Here is a 27,076-nt window from a genome sequence, read left to right as displayed (position 1 = left end):
TAATGATGATGATGAATGAATGAAGACCATGGACCCAGCCCAACCAGCCCTACACCCATACACACACACAAACACACATACACAGAAAAAACGCACTAACAATTAGAAAAATCAGGGGGGGTGCGGGGGGGGAGAGAAATCCACCCTATATATCGCCCTTTGAAACGCCGTTCCCATGCCGTAATGATCCCTTCTTCTTCTCCATACACGCACACACACACACAGATGTACCCCTTCCATGCAAACCTGGATATCATTCATTACCGTTGGCAGAAGAGTTCGATCTCGCCCAGGCCGCCCCCAGGATTCAGGTCGCGCTGCTGCTCCTTCCAGTTTTCAAACGCCTCTTGCACGTCGTCGTCGCACTGGATGCTGACGTACGTGCCCTCGCTATCGATGTATTTTAACTTGACCTGGCCGGACCCGAGGGACACCGATGTCGAGCGTTGGAGTTTAGCGTCGATGCGGTCCTTGAGGGACTGGAAGCTGATGTTTGTGCTGACGACCAGGACCATTGTGCTGCCTGCTGATGGGCAGACGACCTTGACTTTGAGTTGGCTTGGGATGAGGGATTCCTGCTGCGAAAGTGGCGGAGACATGTTTCGGGAGTCCATCGATGCTGGTGTTAGTGTGCCCTGACTTCGCTCGAACGATGAGGCGGGTGTCATTGTGCGGGACAACGGTGTGAAGTTTGGATCGCGGCGTGCAGCTCCCCCGTAACTCGGGTTCACCAATTCGTCGGCAGTACGTTGCTGTATGAGACGATCCCGTTGGATGGCTGGTGATTGCGTCGCAGTCCGAGGTGGCATACCGTTTGGTGAATTGCTTGCACTGCGATTAACAATCGCCGCATTGTAAGCGTAGTGTGTTGGAAATGGTGGGACTTCAGGGACGGGACGTTGCGGTCCACTCGGTGTTCTGCGGCCTCCTAGTTGGATGTTGATATCCGGGCTACTAGCTGCTCTCAGTCGACCTTGAGAAGATATGGCGTTGGCAGGCAATGATGGTCGTTGGGCTCGTTGTGGCTGATACTGACCAGATCCCTCACGACGAGATGGAGCTGGTGCAGTATAACGGTTGTTTTCTTCAGTTGTATAACCATTTTGCGGCGGCGCCTGGCGTGGGAAAGGGAATGTGCTTGTAGATGATGTACTTGTTCGCGGATTTGAAAACGTTGACATGGGTGTCTCGACAGTCGGAGAAAAGTGGGATTCGAAATTGCCTGAGTTTTGGAGTTGCTGAGTACGCAACATGAGTGGTGGTTGGGCGGAAGCGCCCATGGGAAATCGTGGGGGTTGTACTCTGTGATCCTCAACGGGAGGACCGCTTTCCCCTGTCGTTGATCGCGACCGTATGGAGGCACTGGAGCTGTTTTGTCGTGTTCCGTAACTATCTCGTTGATAACTGGGAACAAGGGGGTCATGGTCCTCTTCGACGTCCTCGTCGTCATCTTCCTGGTAGGGGTTCTCCAATACTTGGCCTTGCATATAGGCAAACTGTGTGTCTGAGGGCTTGGCCGCCGTGGTACTAACGCTCGAGCGTGCACTTTCGTTCCAGGCCCGTCTTTGCGTGTCCACCTGAGCAGCCCACTTTTTCATGGTCTCTTCGGACGCGAAGCGGATGATGAAGTTCTCGATTCCAGGGTCTCCTTTCCAGAAAATCTGGCATGTATATGAACCTGTGGTATCGACGTGAGCTTGTTTTCAAGTAGGAGTTGTGTAGCAGCGGTTCTTACCTGGCTTCTGCAGTGAGATGGTCTCTGTGACATTTTGCATGAAGATTCGACCTTTTAGCTGTAGTTTTGGCTTTCCGTCCTTGGTGAGCAGTTGTCTCGTAGTCATTTTGTTCTTGGGCTTGTTGACGTTGATCTCTTTGCAGCAAAGGAGTATCATCTCAAAGAGGTAGATTTTGTACTGTATACTCGGTTAGTACCATGGATGTAGCGTGGACAAGACGTCACTCACCTCGCGCTCCTCGTTCTTCGAGCTCATGCTCTCGCCCTTCAGGACCGTGAATTGACCGTAAAGGAGCAAGTCGCCAAACCCCTCAATGCGATGACCTTTCCAGTCCTCGACCAGAGTCCTGAGCTCTTCTACCGCCTCGGCGCGTTCTTCCTTGGCGATGGCGTCGTTTGTGCCCGCAAGAACCGAGGAAGCTGCCTCGATACCGCGCGAGATGTCTGCTTTTCTGGCTTCGTCCAGATCGCCCTTGTCTCGGAGTTCGCGAAGCAGCAGGGGGTACTTGGTCAGGCGCTGGAAGGGCTTCAACAGGAAAGATGCCAGGAGTGTTGGGGACTCGACCATCTGTCGCATTTCAGGCGGCCCGCCGGTTTCCTTGAGCTTATCGAACTCCCGCATGGCAATCTGTTCGCATCTCTTCTGGTTGGCAATGTACGGCTCGTAGACCTTGAAAGCTTCCTTGTACAGCACAAACAGGTTCCCCCAATTCTGCTCCGAGGCAGGCTGTGCGTTGGTCTGCTCGACGCGGATCAGGAAGCGGCGCTGGAAATCGAGGAGCGCGTTGAGGTTCAGGAAAATGTCGTAGACCTGGTCTCCGCTGATGACGCCCTTTTCTTCGACGAGCTTCTTGAACTCCTGCAGCAGCTCGAGATGCTGGACGTATGTGCGCTCGGTCTTGACGAGCTCGTCGATGATGTGCTCGCGCTGGGTGCGCTTGACGACGGAGGTGACGGAGGCGGTTTCTGAGCGGTCGACGGTGTCGTTGGTGAGCTTGCCCATCTGGACGAGCGAGTCGAGGACGCGGTTGACGACGTTGATGACCTGCGGTTCAGTGAGTACGTGGGGCGTCGCGGCGTTGCAATGCGCCTACCTTGACGAAGCCAGTCGTGTCGTCGCCGTACAGGTCGCCGAGGATGAAGCAGGCCTCCTGCGGGATGCCCAGCTCGCTGACGCAGGCCTGGATGAACTTGTACGTGGCCATCTTCTCGTTCTTCTTCTGGCTCTTCTCGTCGTTCTTGGCGCTGGGCAGGCTCAGCAGCACGTCGGGGTCGAGGGCGTTGTACAGCTCCATCAGCGGGTAGCCACGGCGGAAGGTGCGCCACAGCAGGGTGACGGGGTCGGCGTCGTCGTCAGCCTTGCCCTCCTCCTCGGCCATCCAGCGCTCGAAGCCGGGGATGGCGCGCAGGCGCATGGGCAGCGTCAGACATCGCTGGAACAACGACGTGTCCTTGTCGGCGCGTTTGTTGAGGACGTTGTCCGAGGCCTCGACGGGGCCACCGTTGACGGGCGTGCCCGTGGGGAAGACGGGCGGCGGCGGCGGCTGCTGGCCGAACAGCGTCGTCGTGGCCGTGGCCTGGGTCGAGTGCGTGTCGCGCGCGCTGCTGTGCGAATAGCTCGAGTATTGGCTCTGGTAGCTCTGGTGGGACATGAGGCCGGGGGGCCCGCCGTTGGAGGCTATGCGCGAGTGGGCGTTGGCGACAGACGTGGGCTGCGAGGTGTGGGAGCGAGCGAGGGCTCCGTGAAAGGCGACTCCTCCTTCCATCAGGTCTGCATGGGGAAGCAGGCAGTGGCGCTAGGGACCCGGGGCAGGAGCAACCTCGCAGGGCAGCAGCATGCGACGGCCGGGGAGCAAGTGCGACTGCGCAGGTCGGGCAGGGCGGCGGCGGGGGACTCGGGGAGGCGCAAGAGAGGGTTTCGCGTGTCGAGATGGGCCGGTGGGAAATGCTGCACTGGGCTCTCAGATGCACAAAAGCCGCATGAGCGTGAAACACCCCTTGCGTCGGGCGCCATTGTCACGTGAGCGAAGTGGTCGGCATGGAGAGCCAGAGCCAGAGCCAGCAGCCAGCTCGAGCCTATCACTGCGTCCACGCTGCCTCGACGGCTTCACACTTGGCTACGTGCTGTCTAGGTATACACGGCCAAAACACCCCGTCTGCACCACTGCACCACATCCCCTTCCCATCATCAGGTTGCAACAACAGCCATGCTGGGCACGCCTTCTGCCGGATCACCAGTCACCTGCCCGAGTGCGCAGTAGATCAGCCTTTCCTCCGCAGCACTACAGCCAGAGCGCACACCGTGCTCCATCCGCCTACAGCGGCCAACCCGGGGCGCTGGATGACACGCGAGGCTGCGAGGCCTGGCTTGGATTGCGTAGTCGTAGTGTGGCGGACAGGTCCAGTTGCCAGATGACAGAGTGCCGTGTGTTGTGGGAAACGTGAAGACTGTGCAGTTGACCAAACGGTGCAAGGCTTGTCACATGCTAGACGAGCGGCTGGCGACAGATGATGCTATGCTGCAAGACAAGACGTGGTCCGTGCGCAATATCGGACGTAACTAGAGGCTGTTTAGGCTGCATCGCATGGTCAAGTCGAACTGTAGAAACGTTGTTGCGCGTGTCGCCAGAACCTGTTCAAGCTGCGTCCACTACGCATACAAGTTGCCGTCGCTGTCGCTGTCGCCGTCGCCGTTTCCTGACACCGCCTATGTCTTGAGCCGCACCACCAGGCCGAGCACCCTGACCACGCGCCCACAATTCCACGCCTCTCGACGTCCCCATCCCTCGCCCTCTTCGTGACCGGACGCTGCACGCCCACGACCTCGGCGCGCCCCCTGCTACAAAGCCAGCTCGACCCACTGCCCGAGCACGATAATGGCAGGCCCACCCCATTTTTCACCGCCGCCGTACATGCATCCCTTCCGCCCCGCATCCGCCATGAGCGCAAACAGATTCGACGAGGGTTACTCTGAGGACACGCGCAGCCAGAGCGGGAGCGACACCCTCATGCGAACCGACGTGAGGCTGGACGACGCCGGCATGGACACCGACCCATCCGCCCTGCCCGACTGGGTCAAGGCGCTGAGTGAGAGCGAGCGCAGTGGTAAGGCTGTACTACATCCCACCAAAACAGCATGACTAACACCCAAGGCTAGAGTTTGCGTACGCAATCCTGAGGTCGCTGCGGACCTCGTCGGTAGCTAGCATAGTCGAGAAGCTCAACCCGCTGTTACACCTCGATCCCGTCCTCCACCTCCCGCCCGAAATCACCTTCCAGATCCTCTCCTACCTCGACCCGGAAACACTGCTGCGCGCCTCGATCCTGTCCCGCGCTTGGAGATACAGGGTCTTGGACGGCCCACTATGGAAGCTGCTGTTCCGCCTCGAGGGCTGGAACTCCAACTTTTCCCGGGTGCACTCCTACGAGAATGCAGAGAAGCAGAAACGCATAGAGTCGAGGGAGAAGGAGCGCAAAACACGGCCGCGGGCTGCCGAGGATATGGACCGTGACAAACTCCCCAGCAAGAAGCGAGTTCGTGAGCGGCAACTATTTGGCCAGGGCCCTGCGCGTCAGAACAGCATTCACGATGAGCTAAAACCGCTGTCCTTGAGCAGCTCAGTGCAGGGCCATACTCCTTGGGGCGAGCAGCACGGCCTTGTCGAGGCTGACGATGGCTCGAGTAGAACCGAAGACCGGATGGAGGGCGTCTCTTTCCACGACTTGTCCCCTACGGCCACGCCAACACGACGGGAAGCCCGGGCACCCGCTCAAATCGAACTTGCCTCGCCCACATCTGCCTCGGCAGACTCCATAAGACCCGCGCTCCTCCTTCCTGGTCCCGAGCCAAAAGTCAACTGGCAGTTTCTGTACAAGCAAAAAAGAAGGTTGGAGGAGAACTGGGACGCTGGGCGCTTCTCAAATTTTCAACTCCCGCATCCAAATCACCCAGACGAGGCTCACACAGAGTGTGTATACACCATCCAATACTCTGGCAACTTTCTGGTCAGTGGGAGCAGAGACAAGACGATCCGGATATGGAATCTAGACACGTTGCGTCTGGTGCATCCACCCCTTGTTGGTCATTCGGCCTCCGTCTTGTGTTTGCAATTTGACGAGCGGCCTGGCCAGGACATTGTCGTCTCAGGAGGAAGTGACTGCAGAGTCATCCTGTGGCAGTTCTCCACCGGGCGCATCATCAAGGAGATTGAGAAAGCGCATTCGGAATCAGTATTGAACCTCAGGTTCGACGATCGGTACCTAGTTACCTGCTCAAAGGACAAAACCATCAAGGTGTGGAACAGAAAAGAGATGTGTCCAACTGACGAGACATACCCGACATCTACCACCAAGTCGGCTGCAAAATTTCCCGCGTACATTATAAATATGCAAGAACAGGTTGTGAATCAACATCTACATTTCAAACCGCTTCACCCGTACAGCCTCATCATGACTCTGGAAGGTCACGGCGCGGCTGTCAACGCTATACAGATATTGGATGGAAACATTGTCTCCGCATCTGGCGACAGAACTGTCAAGATCTGGGACGTGCTGACAGGTGCTTGCACACGGACATTTCAGGGTCACAGCAAAGGCATCGCCTGTGTACAGTTTGATGGGCGAAGAATCGTTAGTGGAAGTAGCGACGAGAGTGTGCGCATATTCGATCGAGTGACTGGGGCCGAAGTGGCATGCCTGCAGGGACACAGCAATCTTGTGCGCACCGTGCAAGCCCAGTTTGGAGACCTTCCTGGAAACGAAGAAGAGCTTGAGGCCGAGGCGCGAGCCGTGGATCGAGATTTCTTCGAAGCACAGAGCAGAGGCCTGATTTCACAGAAGCTTGACAGATCGCAACGCCGCGCACGCAACGCTGGCTCCCGAGATCCAAAGGCCATTTTCGCGTATGGAGCGAAACTGCCGCCGGGTGGTGGAGGCAGCAAGTGGGCGCGCATCGTGTCTGGCTCCTACGACGAGACCGTCATCATCTGGAAGAAGGGGGCTGACGGCGCGTGGGAGAAGTCGAAAACACTGTTCCAAAACGACGCTGTCACAGCCGCTGGAGGCCGACCCAGGAGACCAGCCGTCCAGGCTCAGCCAAATCCAAACGCAGAGCACCCGGCCCAGAACAACCCCCAGCAGCAAACCAACGCGCAGCACAACAACTTCCACGCTCTAGCCCAGCAGGCGCACATACAAGCTCAAGCAGCGCAAACCCTCGCCCAACAAGCCCAGGCCCTCCACGCAGCCACACAAGGCATGAACGGAGCCACAGTCAACAGGCCGCCTGCACAGAATCAGATTCAACCCGCCAACGCTCCAAACGCTACTGCACATCCCCCAGCGCCCGTCCAACAACCCACCCAACAACAGCAGCTTAACGCCGCCGTCGCCGCCGCCGCCGCGCCACACCACCACCATCACCACCACCCACCTCACCCGCCCCATACCCTCGCCAACGCGCTGAACAACCAGGGCACCAACTCGCGTGTCTTCAAGCTGCAGTTCGACGCCCGCCGCATCATCTGCTGCAGTCAGGACCCCACGATTGTGGGCTGGGACTTTGCGAATGGGGATAGGGATGTCATGGTTGCCAGCCAGTTCTTCGGCGACTCGTATTAGTATGCGGCGGCGTGATGGGTGATTTGGCTTTGTGTACAATATGAGATTGTTTTCATACGGGGGAAGTTGGTGGGCGTGTGCTTCGTTCGAAGATTCACATCACATTGCTTGTCGTTTTTCGCCGCTGTTGTGTGTTTGCTTAATCGACTTTTCGGATTCGGAGATCTGTTTCGCTGCGCTTTGGCATAGGTTTCAATGCTCTTTGGTGTTTTGAGGGGCGTTGAGATGGCGACTGGGGTTGGGGTTGGGCATGTCATGTGTTTCTTGCTAAATGTTTGAGCGCTGTCACCGTGTTGGCCCTTGCAATGGCATGTAATGAAACGAATTGAAATGATATCAACAATGTAATCAGCAACCATCTCACACTCGGTGATTGAGCAGATGACCGCGGAACAGAATGCAGCAACAAACTTACGTACTTACCATTTACCCACTCAACACGCAAAACACCCACACAAACCCAAAGACGAGTCGAAGAACACAGATACCCACAACTACCTCCGTCACCCACCCAATCCCAACACGAAAACCTCAACAGCACCAGCAAAACCTCGCCCGAGACCCTCCAAAGCTTCAACAACAGCAGAGGAAAGCGCGATTCGACAAAAAGCAAAAGCAAAAAAGATTCCGAAACGGGGAATTGAACCCCGGTCTCCCCGGCGCTATCGTTTCTGATGAGAGCGGGGTATCCCACGCTCCGGTGAGATAAACCCGCGGATTTCGGCCTAACTTTAAACTAATTAGAGCAGGGCTTAGTATTAGTAAGTTAGCGTTTAGTAAACGTTATAAACTTTAAACTTAGAAACTATTAATTAACTTAATACTAACTTACTCTATACTTTAATATTTTACTTTATAATTATTAATACTATTTATTCTTAAAATACCTCTACGCAGCTGTGCTAATAATAACCTTATACCTAAGGATACTTTAGCTACTTAAAAATTATAGTAGAAGCCTTTACCTATATACCTTAAAGGCTATCCTAAAAACCCTCTGCTAATATAAGAACTGCTTATACTTAATAACCTTAATAAGTAAGGTAGCCTACGCCTACCTTACTATAATAGTAAGCCTTATAATTAGATACCTATTAAACTTTTTAAGCTCTTCTTTACTAATAATAAGATTATAAAAATATACTACTTTACTAATAAGAATACTTATTAATAATGCCTACCTAGCCTTACCCTAAAGTACTCCTGTCTATAGAGACTAGTAATACTGTATAAAATCTTTAGTTACCTAGCTATATAAATCTATATAAGTATATATAAGGAGGTATAAGTTAAAGACTATTAGTATACTAATAATTAATTTAGAGTAGTCTATATCTATCTATATAAGATTATAAGCCTTATTTAATTTAAGTAGATTAATTATTACTTTTATATTACTTAACCTTATAATATTAATAATCTATTTAAGCATCTATTTAAGTAAGTATAGAAGTTCTTTAAATATATCTATTATATTAGCTAATATTACTAAAGCTTAGAGTAATATTTAGCTATAGATAAAAGTATAACTTACTTCTATAGTTACGCTAAAAAGAAGACTATAATTAATTATAAGTCTAACTTAATAAGTTATAAAATATAGTACCTTAGAGATTCTAGGTATTAATTAAACTAGCTCTTTTATAGTAAAGGTTTAAATCCTAGTAATAGCCCTTATAAACTTAACTTATATTATATAGAACTTAGTTTCTGTCCTACTTAAGCTCTTATACTCTACCTTACCCTAAACTATATTACTAGTAATATTAATATATAGCTACTAAAGCCTAATAAATACGTAATTTTTATAAATAACTTATTTATATTAGTACTATTACTTAAGGAGTTACAGCACACTAGGATTATAGCTATAAATACTATATAGATAGAAAAGACTCTATATAAGATTAGTATAGGTAACGTTCTATCTTAGGTATTATAGCAGCCCTTTATAAAATATAAAGCTGTAGCTCTACTAATAATATTATCCTAGCTACCTAAGAAGTATAGCTAGCCTTAGAAAAATATGCTACTAGTAATAATATTATTACTATTACCCCTACCTACGCAGCCTATATAGGAGACTTAGAGTAGTTAGGAGCTAGAGCCTAAGCCCTTAACTACTCTTAGTAACTTAGCTAAGAGCTTCTTAATAGATCTTATTAATATTAAGGCTTAGTATAATAAACTTAAGTAGGGTACTATTTACTATAATACTTTAAAAAGTAAAGACGTTAGGATAATAGCTTAGTATAATAATAATATTATTCTATTTACTATAACGTTTAATAATTTAGTAGCTACTATTACTAAGTTAAAGAAAAGACTAGGTAAAATATAGACTAGGGTAGTTTAAATATATATAGCTTTTAGAGATACACTTTATAAGGAAATAGAGATTCTAGTTTTAATTAATCTCTATAATAAGTTTATAAATATAATTAATTAATTTAATTAACTCTAGAGTTACTACTTACTTTAATATATCTACTATAAAACCTAAAGGCCTCTATTTATACTCTTATTTAATATTATACTTATAAATACTTATAAGCTCTATAGTAGTAAAAATAGTACTTTACTTTATAAATAAAGTACTTACTAGAACTTCCTCCTTAACCTTATAGTTAAACTTAAGAGCTTATTAAAGTAGTAAATACTTCTCTATAAATAATACCTAATTAAAGCTATTCTTATACTAATTATTAGCTATAAACTTATTAAACTCTATACTTAAAATAATTATTAATTATATATAATTTATACTAGGATTAGCTCCTAAGCTACCTAAAAAATACCTTTATAAGTTATTTTAAGCTTAAATCTTAACTTAGTTTAAAATAAGAGACTATAAAAGATAGTATTTAGGTATTTAAGGTATAATAAAATAATTTACTATCTTTACTAGTCTCTTTATATAAATAAGGAGGAGCTTAAATCTTAGCTTATTAGTAATAACGCGTACCCGCAGCTTAGGCTAGCATAGTAAATATACTAAAAATACAATTATCTTAACTTTAATTAGTCCTATTAACCTATATTAAAAATAATTAAATTTTAAATCTATATATATAATTTTTAGTGTAGAGCTTTAATTTTGAAGTTCTTGCGATGTAGCGCTATAACACGATTCTATTAGCCGAAATCCGCAGGTTTATCTTACCGGAGCGTGGGATACTAGCCACTATACTATTTCGGATTGTGCTTGGTTTGCTTGATGGGAGTTTGGGGGTTGGGTGGGAATATATCATAAGCAATTTTTTATGGTGAGTGACGGGGCTAACGAGAAGAAACTTCCTTCGCGCGAAAGTCTGCACTTTGACATTATGGTGTCCTCTGGGTGCTATCTTCGTGAAGACTTGATTACATGCGGCAGACTGTAATCGCATACTAACAGCTACAAGTCAGTCATAAGGCATCGCGAAGACCTTTGTTGTTGTCTACGAGCAATGGCCTTTCGATAGGCCTCCATTGTTTGGACTTTGTTTGTCTTTCAAACTTCAGCAAGTTGGTATGAATATAGATAACAAGGGATGCGTTTCCTCCCATCGTCGTTTGTGGCTTTGTTGTCAACTCTGGCATTCAAAGGCTCGACTCCCCTTTTTTGTGTACTGGCTTCTCTTTGTCGCCGTTCAGTTCTTTGCCTTGTCGTCGTTCCATTGTGCACTGCGGTATAACTTCCCATGTCACTGCCAGATGTACCGATTAGAACGATAGAATCCTCGCCAGGTCCTAGCAAACACACTCGATCGATTTCCTCATTGACCCATCCTTCTCCTAATACCCTCCTATTAAACCCAACCACTACCAGCCCAACATGTCCTTCCGGAACATAAACCCTGATCTCAACATCCCCGGCGCACCAGAGTACCCCGACACGCTCTCTCCCACCGAACTCGCCAACACCACAGTCCACCCACCACGAGAACTCGATCCCGAATACACCACCGACCCCTTCGACGTCCTCCCTCCCTCTTTCCCCGCCACCAAGGAACTGCCCGACCCGCTCGTTCACCCAGCCCTCTACGCAGCAGCCGCAGACGTGATCCGACTGACTAACTACTACCTCTGGGCCCACGGCCCATACAGCGTACCCCCAAAAGAAGAATGGGTCATCCAGGAAGCTCTGAAATTCCCGGGCAGATTTCCCCTACCCCCCGATCCACGCACACTGTATGTCAAGGAAGGAGGTGGCGATCCGACGGGTGACGGTAAGAAACTATGGACGAAAGCGTGCAGAGTCGTGAAGAAGATGGGCGTCGAGGAGAAGAAGAGATTCCTCAAGACTACGCGGCAACAGCATTTGGATGTGCATAATAGCGGGTACAAGGATACGATCGCTCACTTTGAAAAACATATGATGCGCTTCTTCTGCCGGTACCTTGTCTGGCGCGAGCATGTCAACAGCAACCATGATGACGAGCAACCCAGCCGTCAGGAGATGGAGGAATTTTGGACACGGCACGAGAGCGGCGCGAGTCTCGCGGAGATATGCCACGCGTTCCCCAACGCCCGTGATATGCACATGCTGGTCTACCGTATCGAGCGATTTGCCGTATACACGCCCAAGCCAGCTGTGGACGGCGATCCAACAGAGTCGTTATACATGCGCAAACGCGTCCCGTCACGGTTCGAGATCCAAGAAGATATCCAGGACCATCTTGAAATTGTCGGCGCTGCCACGCTTCCGCAACTTCTGCAGGAAGTGTATCCCAACGGTATTGGAAACGAGCAGATCGTCGCAGATGTTCTTTTTGCAACAACTGTTCTGTCACCCGTTGTAGGTTCGTTCTACCTCGCCGCAAACCCTAGCCCGACGCCGAGAGAAGTTCGGAGTCGGCTGTGCGAGATCGACGGTCGCACACTGGACAGCCTTGTTGATGCATTTGCCAATCGCATTCATAACCCCGGCGACTTTCTCGCACTGCTGTCTTCCGTCGGTTACGAGGACGATGGTCTGTGGTACGCACGCACTGTTTCTGACGGTGAAATTGAGTCCCAAGCAGAGAGCCTGGCAACGCGCAACTATGCACGTCTCCTGTTCATGCTCGGCAAAAACGAGGTAGCGGTAGCTGGCTTGCTGGCAGAAATCGCCGACTGGGATTCTGCATCTGGTAGGTACGTGAGGAGACCTGAGATTGTACCCCCGAGTCCAACGGAAGTCGACGAGGAGGTGTACATGCGTGCGCCACCTCAGACACTGAGCATCGACATCTTTCCTGGGGAAGAAACAGCCCCTTTCGTACCGCTAGGACCGACTGGAGTCGATGGAACTACACAGACTGAGCATGCTCCGCCTGTTACTCCTTCTATCGCTCCTCCTACTGCTCCTCCTGTTGCTCCTCCAGTTGCTCCTCCCATTGTCCCCGAAGATGAAGTCCCTCCGCCCGAGGATCCCGAACCGGCTCCAGCGCCCACAGAAAAGCGCAAGCGGACAGAGGAAGACCAGCCCGGACCGTCTACAAAGAAGCCCAAGCCTCGAGAAGAGACCCCATCCGACGACGACTTGCTCTCATCCGAAGAAGAAGACGAAGAGACCGCAGCGTACTTTGAAACACACTTTGGTTTACGCCCAGGCACATCTACCACTGGCGGTACGGGTAATACTGGAAAGAAGGGCACTGATAAGGCGCCTGGAAAGAAGTCCAAGCCCACGCGTAGCACTCGAAGAACTCGGGCAGGAGACGACACGGAGCTTGTGCAATGCGGTGGGACAACGAAAAAGAACGCACGTTGCCAACTGAAAAAGAATTTGCCGGTTGGAGAAGCGTATCTTTGTAAAACGCACAGCGATGCAGCATAAGGATAGATGTCAAACAAGTCCACAGATCGAAAGGTAGAACTCATCCCCGCATATTGTGTTTTGCAAATTATTGTAGTTGAGAACGTGTAATAGAATTCATAATCGTCGTAAATATAGTCATGAGGCCGTGAAGCCCATCGTCGTAATCTTTTTGTCGCTTTTGCTAAATCGCCGTCCAAAACAATACGCCATCAAGGCAGTTGCAATTTCAATAAGAGGTAGCCAACCCGAGAGAGCACAGTTTTTCGCTAAAAACGCTCCAGAAGCCGTCGCTATGCAGCCAGAAATAAAGAAGAAGAGGCTAAACCAACGAGAGGTATGGATAGTCGTGATACATCCCAAGATATACTTGGGGAGAATGATCGAACACATCGAAGCCAATAGAAAGAAATAGAGAGAACAGGAGACCATAGGTGTTGAGAAACCCGTCCTTTCCGAAAGAGATGCAGTTCGTGATAGTCGTGGTAGTGGTATCGCTGAGCCTGGGCTCGTCAAGTCTTTTGCTTCATATTTTGAGTCGTTATGGTGTCGATTTCGCCGACGCCGATGTGTGCGTATAGGGTATAGGGGGTTGTATGTGTCACCGTTTCAGCATGCGTATCCGGCCTCGCGAAGGCAGTTTGTGCATCTTTCGTAAGCACGAACAGTTCCACGGCCACAATAGCAGTTGGATACTGATGGTGATACGGAGACTTTGCTGGTTCGTCGTCCCATTGCGTCAAGACCGCAGTCACTGTTGCGTGGGCTGGTTCCGCCACTCGAGTTGCTGGCGCTGTCGTAGTCTTGCGAGATGCAAGTGTCCCTCCTTCCGGTACCGATAGCCACGGGAAGCCCCTGGACGACACCTCCTTGGCTAGGGCATCTGCCGTCATTGACGCTGAAGTTGCGGCAGATCATGTATGCTCGGGTGGCAGCAGCGTTCTTCGCCAAGTCATCCGATTCGTAGTCCACATCCGTAGAGTACTCCCTGTTGTTTACCCGAACAGTACATCCATAGCCGTAACGAGTGCGGTACGATTGGAACATGGGTTCTGGCCAGTGGCGGCGTTGGCAGAGGCCTACAATCGTGATTAGTAAACGAACTACTGGAGAAAACTTCTTTGGCTCCAGAATGCTCAGGCCGTGACTGGTGGTTTTGTTCACCACACGATGATATATGATATGCAAGATGAACATATAGTCGCAAGGAACAGGTCCCCCCGGCTTCTCTAGCCCGTGAACACAGGCTCGGCCTATCCTAGGCAGGTACCATAACACTCAACCATGTAGCGTTATGGATTGACAAATACAACGAGACCGCAACGGCATACCTGTGAGATACATGACGTAAAACATGATGAATTTAGTAGGTTGTTGTCAAGTGCTAGAGCAATTGATGCCGATATTGGTTCTCGATGCAGACTCGTAGGTCTCAACAGGAAAGGAGCGATGCAGGGTTTTGCTGAACTGGCAACCGCTCGTTGGTGGCGACGATATCAGACTGTGAAAAGGGTTGGTGGCTGCTGTGGTACGACGGCGAATGCTTGTCAGGCGCTGACAACTGTCAAAGTAAGAAGTGACAGCTGTACCGGAGAGTAAAGAGTTGTCGATATGGACAGCAGCACGGAAGAGGGGTCTGCAGGATGTATAACGAGTTGGCGGGCCTCATGCCTCTAGTGTGGGATGGGTTGTAATTTATTGCAGTAGCCGAGTACAGTGGGCATCTCAGACAATGCAAGTGCGCGAGGTTCACCCGTCATTGGGAATTGAGTGCAATTGGACATCCAGAAATGAACAATATGCGGGTCTTGTTGTGGTTCTGAAGGGGAGACCCATACTGATTGATGTGCTGTCATGACTTTTCGCCAACCGGGACTGGTTCCAAAATTTTAGCTAGAAAAAGACTCAACCCTCAAAAGGGCACAGCTCCACCGGTCGTCGCCAATGCGCATATCCTTCGCTTTTGCCACTATCCTGCAGTAGTAGCGCGGCAAACGGCTTCTTGATAGGTGCTAGTTGTTGTGACCCGCTCGTCGAGGCTGGAAGCTTAGATCGGCATATTGAAGCGCCGCTGTTACAAAGGCATAAAACAAGGTACCAGTACTCTGTCCGGCGCAGCGAGACAAGGCAGCATCTGCCTGTACTAGCTGAATGCATGGAACCTACTAACCCAGCTCTCCGGTGAGGAGAAAGCGCGCAAAGTGATGCCTTGGCCATTGCGTGGTGTCCTGTAAGCTAATTGAGTATCGCTTGGCGGGATGAACGGTGGACGTCCATGTTATGATGATACGGGGTCATGGCGAACAGAACTGGAGATCAGACCGAACGTGCATGCCCTGGTGCAGTAAAAACTGGGACAGCGAACAGCTGACTAGTATCCACCGCAGGAGAAAGCGCGGGAGTCGCGCCTGGAGGACGAGGGTCTACCTACCGGAGGATGGATTGTGGATTGACACGCTATCGTGACTACGAACAGATGCAGAACACGACGGCCTGAAGCCGAGGAGCGTCATACCAGCAGTGGCAGGCTACCCGGCGACAGGAGCCTGAAGGCAAAGGACGTCGATTGATTGCTGGAATCGACCGACTAGGAAGGGCGATTGGCGTGGTGTTACCACGATTGTCGTTGCGCCCTGGACGACCGTGCTCCTCATGCATGTATGCGTTGTCGAAGACGCTTGATACTCTGGACGTCGAACTATCTGCGCCCGCGACCAAAAGAGGCAAAGGACCAACGGCTGCTAGCTGTAAGGCATGCCTGTGGGCATGAGTAGGCTGTTGCGGAGGTCAATTACAGGACGTGTTGAGAGGTTGAGGTTGAAGAGCCTTTGACGCAATATTGCTTGGCGAACGACCAGCCATCTGGAAATTTCTAGGGAATCGGTAGAGATCCCAGCAGCCGCTCCTGCCAACTTGAGATAGGCGAGTTGCTGCTCCCCGCCTCAATTTCTGTCAGCAATGCTGCAGGTTGGTTTAATTAGCATGCAGAGAACTATCTACAAGCAAGGGCTCTCAGGTAAATCGCATTAAAGCAACACAAGCAGGCGTCTGCAGATACTGGCATTGATTGTACGAGGCCACAAGCCCGGCAGCGGCGCTTGAAGCAGCGTTAAACTGGTGCGGACACCGAGCAACGCCGCCAACGGAAAAGCTACGAAGTGGACCACGGCACAGGACCTTGACACTCGATAGGCCAGGGACACTCAACAACGAGCGGCGGTCTATGAAGGACCAAGGTTCGTACGACAACGGCCTCGTTTTCAAGTCAATCCAAAGCCTGGGTGAGGTCTGTGTTGGGCAGGCTAGGAACGGAATTGCGCCTACAGGCGTCGACGAAAAGACACCGCGAACTCTCCACTAACGGGAGGACAGAGGCTGGACAATGGACTCCAGGCGAATCAGTTGGCTGCTCTGATACCCCGTCGAGAGAGAGAGCAAGCGCTGCGACACAGGTCGGTTGCACGACCAGGAAATCTGGGGATGACGCGAGGGTGCACCGGCCACAGGCGCTCGCGCCATCTGCAATGCGCAACTATAGAAAGGAGAATGGCGGTGAGAGAATGCAGCTTGCGTGGCAACTTGGAACGATCGAGAGGGGCAACAATGGCAGATGCGAACGAGATTGTCGGTATTTCACTGCCATTACATGAGACATGAAAAAGATGAAGCCTCGCCATTGAAAGTGTGGATGTCGTGGATAAATGCTCCCTTCGAATCGGTCTCTTTCCTGTGAAGACCCACGAGTTCGAGCGCCTCGCCAACCACGACCATCGCCAACCACAACAAACCTCGTCAGTCTTACTGTGTACATATGAGACGTGCTGCAGCACGGGCAGTCGCAGGGGGTTTGGAACGGTCCGGATCGCTTACCCACCCTTGTGTCTGACGAAGGGTCCTTTGTGTAACATTGGCACGACGCAATATCCCGCGTACATTTATTTACCTGAGAATGACGCTCGTACCAAAATAGCAGAACATGTACCGCTACTCCACATACCCAATGGGTGAGGCTAACCAGCATCACAACTCCAAACCCCCACTCTCATGTGCTCTGCTCTTGAGCACATCGTGATCCCAAGTCACATACCGGTGTCCAGTCTCGAAGATAGATGACCAAAGCAAAGCAAAGCAAAGCAATACATTCCGGTACCAAAATGTCGTCGTAATTCCGCACCCGAAGATGATATTCCGCCACCTCTGGCTCTCCTCCCACGTCCGAACTGGCATCCGAACTGGCATGTACATAGACAGCACAAGTCCCCAACCCCGTAGCCGCTCCAATTCACCCACAAACACCACTCCCAAACTATCAATATTGCCTCTCCACAATTATCCCCAGTTCCAACCCATCACCATGTCCAAAATCGCCCGCATCACCCTCTTCAAGCTCCCCAATGCCGCCGACATGCAGACGCTGATACAAAAATACTCGACCCTGACTCGGGACGCCGTCAAAGTAACACCACCCCCACATTTCCCTACCTATTCACAACAAACCTCCGTACCTAGATATCTAGCTCGAATGAGACATGCATAAGTTACCCGCTCTACCGCGCCATCGCACGTGCATATCACATTGCATGAGCGTTAACCCACGAATAATCACAAAAAAGACCCTCGCACGGAGAAGAGCGTCGAGAGTGTGTGTGCGTGCAAGAGCTAATTCGCGCTTCAGGACGGTAAACCGTACATCGAGACAGCGACCGCGAGCCCCACACACGAGGATCCGCGGAACCAAGGGTACACGCTTGTGTGCCGCACGGTGTTTGCGTCTAAGGAGGACATGGCGTTCTACGACGACGGGTGCGAGGCGCACGCGGCTATCAAAGCGTTTGCGAAACCGAAGGTTGCTGGGCCGGCGTTGGTGGTGTACATGGACGCTTGAATGTCACCCTTTGTTTCGAAGGACGAGGAAAGGCATAGGTAGAACCAGAACGAGTGTTTTTGAATTTCATGTCGCCTACCTACGGGCTCTTCAGAAGCTCTCTTTCTCCTCGAAATACCTCCTGCACTCATACACCGCCCTGTACGGAATGATGAACACGGGATGCACACCCCTGACTACATCCTCCTCACCCCACACGTCGTCCTGCTCAAACTCCCCCTCCGTCTTCCAGTGATACGGCGCCCCCAGGTTCCCACTCCCAAGTCCTTTGTTCACTTCCTCATCATACACGTACTTGTGCTGAGCATGGCTCAAGCCAGCCAGGTTGTAACACGTATGATACGCATCAGAGTGCTTGCCAGGCTTGTCTCTAAGCCCGCCCTTCTTGTCTTGAGCGGCAGAGAGAATGTACCGCGCGAGAGCCGTACGATTCCATAGCCCGGGTGTGGTCGCGGCTTCGACTAGAGACCAGCAGCCGCCTACCCAGTGGGAGTAGCAGCCGTCGACGAGCTTGTTGGTGCGACCGTTGTAGCCGCCTTCTGGGCTAGCTTGACGGGAGGAGAGCCAGTGAATCAGAAGCGGCACGTTCAGGTATTTGTTCAGCGTTTCTTTTGGTGGACCAATGATCGACAGACACCCTAAGCCGCAGAAGGCATACGCACCGTGTGCCTCGTTTCCTGGCGCTGCAGAGATTCCGCCGTCCCAGGACTGGCACTTGGATACCCAGTCGCCTAGATTGTCGACGAAGGTAGTGAGCCCGTTGGCGCGCGCAGGTGCATCCGGGGGGAGGTCGAGGGGGATGTTCAAGAGGGAGAGGATGACGACAGCGCAGAAGGCGCCACGGATATCTTCTTCGCCGCCAGCAACCATAGTGAAGCCGCCATCTGTTTGCTTCATACGGCCTAGATAGTGCCACATGGCTTTGCGGTCGATAGACTCGTAAGTTTCTTCACCCCCGGCCATGGCAAGGGAGAGCACAGTAGCATAAGTACATGCGAGATGAGGGAGTTGGCCATAGCCGCCTCCATACCCACCTTCAGGGTGTTGTGCTAGAGAGAATGTGTGTGCTGTTCTGAGAAGAGTCAGATGTGCGTTCTTGATTCAAAGCCAGATTTGGTTGTTTGAGATCCGACCTACTGTTTCTGATACTTCGACACATCATGCCCCAAAGCCGACAAGCCCTGCAACCCCCAATAGATGATCCACGGTCGCGATGCATCCATCATAGCAAACGGGGCCGGGTAGTCTCCCAGCGCCATCTCCAGCATAGCAATATGACTCTTCCGTTGAAGTTTCGGCAAGCCATAAACATTTAGCGGGAAGTCATGCGGATTGCCCTCCAAAAACGGCAGAACAACATCAAGCGTCTCGTCCTGCAGTCTCGACGTAGCCGTCTCCAGTCCATCTCTTATCGGCATCTTCACACTCTCCAGATACGCAATGTTGGCCTGCTCTTCCATGGTAGCGGTGCCCATGTCTTCGTACTCGCCCTCGGAATCCGATAACTCTTCGATGCGCTCTGACTCGGCGATGATTTCTTGCAGGCGGGAGGAAGGCGCTTGAGCGGAAGACCGCACGGGGAGAGCCATTTTCTTAATGTGCACGTTTCGGTGTTTGGATTTGGTGGGCACGTGAGCGGGCATTTGCGTGTGGCTGTTGCGAACAATGGCTTTTTTTGCGGCGGGGGGGTGGAAAGGTGGGGTGGTTACTATTGTTCGTGTGTGTGGGCGGCTGCCGAAAGGGAGGGAATCATGTCATGGTCATGGATTGCGGTGCGCTCATCACTCAGGGCGGATGGAGTTTTCAAGGAGTGTTCATTATGTTGGCGCAAATCATGGGGCAAAGATGTGTGAAGTGGAGCAGCACGTGTAAAGCCTGATTGGGACCGCTTGGCATGGCAGTGATTTTGATGGGTATTCCATGCTCGCTTCCCCGCCTACCTCGAACTCGACGCGTTCAGTCAGACGACCGCACGCCTGGCATGCCCGCCAAATCCTCGCCAAACTTCTGTCCCGCAATCTCCAATGGCTTGCTCTCCTGTAACACGAACAGCATGCGTGCCCACTCCGTCTTGCTGTGATTAATCCATTGATGCATCGTCCCCCTCTGGATCGCAACATCACCCCGCTTCATCATCCGCTTCTCATCGCTATCCAGCAGCAGCTCAACCTCGCCCTCAAGAACGCATCCATAGTCCAAGCTAACAGTTCGGTGCATCTTACACTCTGTTTGTGGGGGGATGTCGCTTGAGGTGCAGTCATGCTTAGTAAATGTCTTATTTGTGATGAGAGCCTGCTTACACGTGACGGAGCACTGTTCCGCCTGAGACGACAAGTCCCGGCGCGTCTTTCAGATTTGTGTTGTATACATCGAGGTCCTTGTCGCTGCCTAGGTCGACCGGGAAGCCTTTGGTAGTGTAGCTGAGTGCGAATGCGATACCGTCGTCGTTTGGCTTCATTTTGCTCTCTTCGTCGAAAGCGTTGCTGAAGATGGCTTTGCCGTCATTGTTATGGGTGGTGATGTAGCGGTGGATCTTGGGGAGAGCACCGATGTGTGCCATCTTGTGTTTGTTGTTTGAGGGTTTCTGTGAGTGGAAGAGCGGATGAGAAGGTAAGGCGTATTCAGTTAACGTCAAGAGCAGAAGACCATTGGCCGTTACTTCTATATATCAAACGTTGCGTGAATATGCACCTACTCTTCGTAAACATTGCTCTTTCTCCCACAGAATGGGTTGCATCAGTCCCCGGATATGCAGTGTGGAGCCGAAGTCCGATGGCGTCGTGTCTTCTTCTCCGCATCTTGGGATCGACATAGGTACCTGTATGAGTGTTGTCACGTTGTACTACAGCAAAGGTTTGTTTGGCCGGCACCGTCCAATGCTTCTAGAGACTCTCGGGCTGTATTGCGTCGTCATCACCATTTAGCAGATGTTCTCTATTCCACTGCATATACAATACCTACACTTCCAATACTCGCTTCCACCACAGCTTCCCGACCGAAGCCTACTATGGACTTGCTTCCATTCGTATCCAGACGATCACACAGTATGTCTCGTGGGCATAATGTTTCCTTTTTGCAACCACTGGCGTTTTGTTCAGCAAGTCGCCTCCCAGAATCCTTGCTACAAAACCACCACACTCTCTCTCATCTCACATCAAAGGCAGCCCGCAACCCCAAATGTAGCATATATACAATACTACAACGGGATCAGCAGCACAAGCCAACCACCCCAGATAGATACAGCGAGCTATTGTAGATCGGCATCGCGGTGAGTCTGATGTGGAGATTGATCGACGACCATCACCTTCTGCTCTGCGCGTACCATGCATTTACCCAACGAGTGCAAGACATGTTCATGCGATGGGTAAACTTGGCGACGAGATAGATATGCAGAACTTTGTTGAGGAGGTGAATTGAAGGCGATGAGATAACTTGATCACGGCAGCTGATGGATGTACTTCTCGCAACGTGAAGTTACATTGTACTACCAACACTAAACACACCGAATAGGTAGTAGTTGAACAATCACCATGTTTATTGCTAGTAACTTAGATGGCATGATGACGTACACGACATTACACTTACCTACCTAGTTGCTCAGTCATCCCAGCGTACTTACACCGTAGTACAACTAAACTAGAGGTCTTCCGGTGAACAGAAACATAGTCAACTCCACAGGGAAAGACCATCCGCTCCACACCGCTCTCTCCTCTCCTTCGCAGCCCAGACACGACGAGACTGTTTTGCCTTCGGTCGCGACCCTCGTGCATGTCACTCCGCCCAACACTTCTGACTCGTCAACGGCAGCTTGGCAGCGATGTGTTACTGTGGTACAGACGGTGGCTCTTCTTGACCCTGGCCGGAGATATGTTTGCGAATTGCGTGGTTTAGTGGTTCACTATTTGCTTGACTCCGTATTGTGGGCTGGTGCTGGTGCTGGTGCTGGTGTTGTTGAGGACGAAACGACCGTACTCCGTCAGTGCGAAGGAATAGCACCGAGCCCACGCCCTCACCAGCGCACCTAGTGCATTACACTCTTTGGAATTGAGCATCCTTTCGAATTCGTCTTTTCCCTACCCGCGCAGTGCTAATATGTATAGTCTGCTTCAGCGCAGCCGGGCCCAGGCTGCATGGGGGATGGGACGAAAGCGGCAATCGAGCTTTGTTAGCCGAGTTAGGGACGCGATCATGTACGGCGCCGGCAAGCACGGCGCCCAGACCAGATCTGTAACTTTAATGCGAATCATGCCGAACAGGTCTGCAACTGGACGACCGTGAGTGTACGTGTCCGGACTCATGTGTCCGGAGCGATGCACGACGGTCAATATTCGGAAGCAGATGCTGCAGGACATGCGTTGCAGCAAGACATACGTTGCAGCAGGACATACGTTGCATCGCTGGGGGAAGAAACTTAATGTAGGTAGGTATCTAGGTCAAACGAAGCATACGGCGAACACAGTCACAAGAAATCCCTGTCACGTAGCTGCTACGCAAGCGGTGCCATGTAGGTAGGGACAAACTCCACATGTATATTGCAAGAGGGAAGGGCGTTGTGGGTTCATGTTACGCTGCCGAGAACAAGCGATGGGACGCGCGCCAACGCACGACAGGCTGTATGGTAAGTAGTACATGAAACGTCTGCACCTCTTTGGAAGAGGAAAAAAAAAGCAGGTGCAAGGGATTGGTCAGGGTGGTACGAGTGGCAACGCAACGGGGTTGGACAGAACGTGCTGTTGACATGCACGTCGTGCCGAAGCAGCAAACGGGCGAGAGCGGTTCCTTCATGGGAGAGGTGGCCAGCACAGCAAGCGTGTGGAGACGAGCCAGGGCCTGTCTCGCTCTGAACGACTCGACGAACGTACGATGACGGAAGACTGTCTGGTGAGGCCTCTCGGCGAGTTTGGCGGGTTGACAGTTGGAGAGGTAGAGGGTACTGTGTAGATGGCAGGACATGCGCGTGAGGCAAATTGCATGGCTGGGCTGTAGCATGTCCGTCGATGCTCTCGTATGGCATCGACGGACCAGTCATGGATTATATTGTTGGACTCGCCTAGTACGGGTAGGAGCATGGGCGTGACGCTGCGGTGCTCTAGTGGTGGTCGAGGCAGGTATTTCGGCGGCGATGCTCGGCGTGTGTTTATGAAGATGTATAGCACTTCACGGGTACGAGGCAGGCACGAGAGGCGACTCAACGTTGAATGCTTTGTTTTTCGTCGTGTCCCTGCCTCCGCATGCTGATCCCATCTGGACCCCCGTCTCCAACGCTCGTCGGGTATAAGCAACGAGGGGTCGGCTCGATTGGCGATGCTAGATGCCGAGATGGGAGCGGTGATTGCACCACCTGGCTGTGTGGAGTGTGAGTGGCTGCGGCAGGTAAGGCGTCAGCGGGCGTTGAACCAGGCCAGCCGGAGTGAGGGCAGGCAGGCAGTCAGTGGGCAGGCAGGCAGTCGGTGCAGCCAGCCATTCAGTGCAGCAGTGCATCGGTGCATCCACCGTCAGTGCATCAGCACATCCACTGTCAGTGCACGCGGTGGGCGAACACAGTGCTGCATAGGCACCACCGCCAGCCTCGAGCAAGTGCAGCAGCACGGCGACTCAGCGCGCGGCTCCCACTGTGCCCCGTCTGGGAACCCTCGCCCACTTGTGGCAGAAAAGCAGGGCGTCGTGGTGTCGCGGCGCTGCTCGTACGGACCGCTGCAGCGCTTCTGGCGCTAAGACGGACTGGCTCAGGCAGATCATCGGATGTGGGGGCTGGCGTGCCCAGACGAATCGCCCTCACCGCCATTCCATTTAGTAGTCGACGGCTGCCCTGGCCTTGGTCAGACTTGCTCAGACCCGGTCCTCCCTCTCACCGCCCGCTACCAGCCTGCTCAGAGCGGCTGCGACGAACCCTCGATCCTCATCCTCTGCTCCGCCAACATGGAGAACCAACACCTCGACTTTGACGGCGCCCTGTACGGCGTCGACGGCAGCTTCGACCCCAACTACGACCCCAACCGCCAGCCGTACGACTTCACCCAGACGTGGCCGCTGCCGCTCTCACCGGGCACTATGCACCACCACACGCAGCACGACGCACACCACCAGCACCACCAGGACCAGCGCCGCCTGCACGGGGCTGCCTCGTCGGGCGCCCACAATGCCCTCCATGCGACGACCGGCGCCATGTCGCCCCTCTCGACCGTCGGCCTCAGCTTCCCCGCGGCCATGCAGCCCATGAACCCGATGCTGGCGACGTGGATGAACTTCAACACGACCGACGGCTTCAACGACGCCTACTCGCAGGGCACCATGGCCATGGCCGCCGACTACAACGCCACGTTCGGCGGCCAGCTGCAGAACTCGCCCGTCGACTTTGGCATCAACCCGCAGGCCGCCCTGATGAACTCCATGTCGATGAACCCGCCCTTCAACATCATGACCCCGGCCGCCATGGGCATGCACCAGACCATGCACGGCGCCCCCTTCCAGATGGCCGACTTCCAGCAGGAGTTCACCGCCATGCCCGCCGCCCCGGACTACACGGGTGCCGCCAATATGCCCCCCGCCAGCGTCTCGACGGGCTCGCCGGGCGAGAGCTGGATGGAGATCCGCTCCCTGTCCAGCAGCGACAACGGCTGGGTCGACATCAACCACCGCAACTCGTACGACTTCTCCGACACGTCGGCCATCATCTTCAACCCCGCCCAGTCGCTGCACATCCGCACAAAGTCCGACTCGTCCAACTCGAACCACTCCGACGTCCCGCGCTCGGCCCACTCGTTCAGCAGCTTCGAGGAGATCCAGTTCCCTATGAGCTCGCCGCAGTCCGAGACCAACCACCTCGAGCTGGTCCACTCGCACCACTCGCACCACTCGCACTCGCACTCGGACGGCTGCAACCACACCCACGGCCTGCCCAGGGACGACCAGGACTTTGCGCGCAATTACATCTCGCCCAACCAGTCCGTCAGCCCGCCAATGGCACGTGTCGAGCCCCTCGTCATCAAGCAGTCGACCTCGAACACGACCTCCCCCTCCTCGTCGGCCGTGAGCTCGCCGCCCGCCCGCCGCAGGAAGTCCCCCGTCACAGCCGCGACGCCCATGGGAGCGAAGCCAGCCAAGACGATCGTGAAGAAGACCCCAGCACACTCGACGAAGAAGGACGCCACTGGCGAGAAGCGAGTGGGCAGGAGACGCGGGCCCCTCAGGCCAGATCAGCGACAGCAGGCTCACGAGATCCGTAAACTCCGTGCTTGTCTGAGGTGCAAGTTCCTCAAGAAGACGTGCGACAAGGGTGATCCGTGCGCCGGCTGCCAGCCATCCCACGCCCGTCTTTGGCAGGTTCCGTGCACGCGCATTGACATCAAGGACATTGCCTACTTCATGAAGGACTGGAAGGCCGACTATGAGCGCCATGTCAGCCTCGGCTTCTCCATCGGCAACATCAAGGGCTTCTCGGAACAAGAACGTCCCATCTACGTCACCCACGGCTACGGCCACTACCTCCCCATCATGGCTCGCGAGGTGTACGTTCGTGACGAGAAGTGCTTTGGCGTCGACTGGCACGAGAGCATCAACGGCCTCCACTTCGAGATCGAGACTGCCAAGCTCTCCGCTGGCATGGAAGGCATCTCCCGCGCTATGCTTTCAGACTATCTTGACCGCCACATCGATGGTGGCTTCGAGGCCTTTGTCGACGAGTACTTCGAGGGTACTTTCTTCGTCACCGAGCTCCTCAAGACGGCCTACCGCTTCTACCAGCGTGAGAAGCTTCCCGTCATCCGCAAGGCATTGAAGCTTGTTGTTGCTTACAATCTCACCATGCACGTCACCATGGTCGAGGGCTTCGGTGATGAGGAGCCTACTCTCGGAAAGGTTGATGATGAGCAGTCCAAGTTCTGCGGTAAGACCGTGGCGCCTGTCATGATCAACTTCCAGGTCAAGTGTGCTCTCGCCGATGCATGGCGTGAGTTGCAGAAGGATGTTCTCGAGGAACTTTCTTCGCTCTACCAATCCGTCTACAGCGGCGACAAGCTGAAGAACTGGCCTACCATCTTCATGCTTGCTGCCATCCTCTTGGCGGTTTGGGAGTTGATACAATTCGACTGCAACTACCGAGTTCCTGACCACAGCGCCGTCAACAAGTTCTGCAGCGACATGGAGGGTACACCAGTAGGTGTCATCGTTGGCCTGTTCTCCGCCATCTCGCAGAAGCTTCCCTCGTTCGCCGAGTGGGACTCCCGCAAACACCACCACCTCCTGAACTCCAACGCAGCTGTGTGCGACGCCATGACTGAGGTCCGCGGTCATGTTACTAAATATGGTATGTTTGATATGCTGTCCTTTCAAATCAACACAAACTAACTCGACTCTCAGACACGTACCTACGATCGCGAAGCGATTGCAAGTTCGATCGCACTGACTTTGACTCATTGTCGAACAAGTTCCTTTCGAAACTTGTCATCCGAGCGAACTAGAGATCTGTCCTCGACTACATCTTCACCTCTATTTTCAGGCTGCATATACTTTAACCTCACATTCTTCAAATCACCACCCTCATCACCGACATCCAGCAGCTTGCTCCCACAGACTCAAACGATCCACGACTTACGTGCACCCAACGGCTGACGACTAGAACAAAAAACGATGAACGACCTCTGCATTTTGCGATTCCCCGGCATCTCGGATTGCCAAGTCATCAATAGCAACCCGGTCCTGTCATCCAACTATGCGACACACTCCTTGCGAGCGACGACCGGACGACTTTTATACGATGCTTTTAACTCACGGCTTACGATGGTCCACGATACGATGGCCACGACAAATTTTTATCTTTTTCTTCTCTCAGGATAGGACAGGATGGCACTCCTGGATACCCTGCATTTCTTGTACACACTGTCGAAGGTCCACAGATGGCTCCCCCTCATACTTCAATCTAATCTGTTGATGTGTATGAATGGGTTAATACCTCTCCTTCTTGACATTTCTTTCCTTGTTTACTTCTCATGATTGTGTTATTGGCATAGCGGGCGAGTCGGACCTCTTTTTCTCTCTCATCACGACCCACTCATGG

The 27,076-nt window shown here is 52.5% G+C and overlaps 12 protein-coding genes across 12 annotated transcripts; 5 read left to right on the top strand and 7 right to left on the bottom strand.

Annotated features, from left to right (window-relative positions):
• Positions 1–260: 260 nt before the first annotated feature.
• P153DRAFT_289133 (uncharacterized protein) lies at positions 261–3,501 on the bottom strand (the record flags this gene model as incomplete). Its single annotated transcript, XM_033663635.1, has 4 exons — positions 261–1,678; positions 1,736–1,913; positions 1,965–2,780; positions 2,830–3,501. The coding sequence occupies 4 exons, from the start codon at positions 3,499–3,501 to the stop codon at positions 261–263; spliced, it is 3,084 nt and encodes a 1,027-aa protein (XP_033524923.1).
• Positions 3,502–4,611: 1,110 nt separating this feature from the next.
• P153DRAFT_288699 (WD40 repeat-like protein) lies at positions 4,612–7,354 on the top strand (the record flags this gene model as incomplete). The annotated part of the gene is made up of 2 exons (XM_033663607.1): positions 4,612–4,840; positions 4,893–7,354. 2 exons carry the CDS (start codon positions 4,612–4,614, stop codon positions 7,352–7,354), a joined length of 2,691 nt encoding a protein of 896 aa, XP_033524922.1.
• Positions 7,355–7,553: 199 nt separating this feature from the next.
• On the top strand, positions 7,554–8,160 carry P153DRAFT_220296 (uncharacterized protein). Its single transcript, XM_033662623.1, has 2 exons — positions 7,554–8,054; positions 8,111–8,160. The coding sequence occupies exons 1-2, from the start codon at positions 7,752–7,754 to the stop codon at positions 8,114–8,116; spliced, it is 309 nt and encodes a 102-aa protein (XP_033524921.1). The 5' UTR covers positions 7,554–7,751; the 3' UTR covers positions 8,117–8,160.
• Positions 8,161–11,171: 3,011 nt separating this feature from the next.
• P153DRAFT_356282 (uncharacterized protein) lies at positions 11,172–13,157 on the top strand (the record flags this gene model as incomplete). Its single annotated transcript, XM_033666635.1, has 1 exon — positions 11,172–13,157. The coding sequence occupies one exon, from the start codon at positions 11,172–11,174 to the stop codon at positions 13,155–13,157; it is 1,986 nt and encodes a 661-aa protein (XP_033524920.1).
• Positions 13,158–13,215: 58 nt separating this feature from the next.
• P153DRAFT_220285 (uncharacterized protein) lies at positions 13,216–13,656 on the bottom strand. The gene has a single exon (XM_033662622.1). It carries the CDS (start codon positions 13,566–13,568, stop codon positions 13,275–13,277), a length of 294 nt encoding a protein of 97 aa, XP_033524919.1. The 5' UTR covers positions 13,569–13,656; the 3' UTR covers positions 13,216–13,274.
• An 89-nt stretch (positions 13,657–13,745) lies between these two features.
• Positions 13,746–14,492, bottom strand: P153DRAFT_375260 (uncharacterized protein; the record flags this gene model as incomplete). The annotated part of the gene is made up of 2 exons (XM_033669572.1): positions 13,746–14,215; positions 14,468–14,492. 2 exons carry the CDS (start codon positions 14,490–14,492, stop codon positions 13,746–13,748), a joined length of 495 nt encoding a protein of 164 aa, XP_033524918.1.
• Positions 14,493–16,392: 1,900 nt separating this feature from the next.
• On the bottom strand, positions 16,393–17,746 carry P153DRAFT_220274 (uncharacterized protein). Its single transcript, XM_033662621.1, has 2 exons — positions 17,171–17,746; positions 16,393–17,123 (listed from the first exon to the last, which is right to left on the bottom strand). The coding sequence occupies exons 1-2, from the start codon at positions 17,379–17,381 to the stop codon at positions 16,669–16,671; spliced, it is 666 nt and encodes a 221-aa protein (XP_033524917.1). The 5' UTR covers positions 17,382–17,746; the 3' UTR covers positions 16,393–16,668.
• Positions 17,747–17,808: 62 nt separating this feature from the next.
• On the top strand, positions 17,809–18,021 carry P153DRAFT_288805 (uncharacterized protein; the record flags this gene model as incomplete). Its single annotated transcript, XM_033663613.1, has 1 exon — positions 17,809–18,021. A coding segment is annotated over one exon (213 nt), but the record flags the coding sequence as incomplete, so codon positions are not given.
• A 90-nt stretch (positions 18,022–18,111) lies between these two features.
• Positions 18,112–19,610, bottom strand: P153DRAFT_289069 (terpenoid cyclases/Protein prenyltransferase; the record flags this gene model as incomplete). Its single annotated transcript, XM_033663630.1, has 2 exons — positions 18,112–19,093; positions 19,159–19,610. The coding sequence occupies 2 exons, from the start codon at positions 19,608–19,610 to the stop codon at positions 18,112–18,114; spliced, it is 1,434 nt and encodes a 477-aa protein (XP_033524915.1).
• A 365-nt stretch (positions 19,611–19,975) lies between these two features.
• Positions 19,976–20,581, bottom strand: P153DRAFT_395932 (uncharacterized protein; the record flags this gene model as incomplete). The annotated part of the gene is made up of 2 exons (XM_033671438.1): positions 19,976–20,266; positions 20,322–20,581. The coding sequence occupies 2 exons, from the start codon at positions 20,579–20,581 to the stop codon at positions 19,978–19,980; spliced, it is 549 nt and encodes a 182-aa protein (XP_033524914.1).
• A 1,943-nt stretch (positions 20,582–22,524) lies between these two features.
• Positions 22,525–23,292, bottom strand: P153DRAFT_220235 (uncharacterized protein). The gene has a single exon (XM_033662620.1). The coding sequence runs from the start codon at positions 23,048–23,050 to the stop codon at positions 22,580–22,582; it is 471 nt and encodes a 156-aa protein (XP_033524913.1). The 5' UTR covers positions 23,051–23,292; the 3' UTR covers positions 22,525–22,579.
• A 648-nt stretch (positions 23,293–23,940) lies between these two features.
• P153DRAFT_289102 (uncharacterized protein) lies at positions 23,941–26,480 on the top strand (the record flags this gene model as incomplete). Its single annotated transcript, XM_033663632.1, has 2 exons — positions 23,941–26,326; positions 26,380–26,480. The coding sequence occupies 2 exons, from the start codon at positions 23,941–23,943 to the stop codon at positions 26,478–26,480; spliced, it is 2,487 nt and encodes an 828-aa protein (XP_033524912.1).
• Between the last annotated feature and the right edge of the window lie 596 nt (positions 26,481–27,076).

The sequence above is a fragment of the Dothidotthia symphoricarpi genome (assembly GCF_010015815.1).
Source record: "Dothidotthia symphoricarpi CBS 119687 unplaced genomic scaffold P153scaffold_8, whole genome shotgun sequence".
NCBI lineage: Eukaryota > Fungi > Ascomycota > Dothideomycetes > Pleosporales > Dothidotthiaceae > Dothidotthia > Dothidotthia symphoricarpi.
The sequence above is the reverse complement of the archived record's forward strand: the minus strand, read 5'-3'. Positions and strand labels throughout refer to the sequence as shown.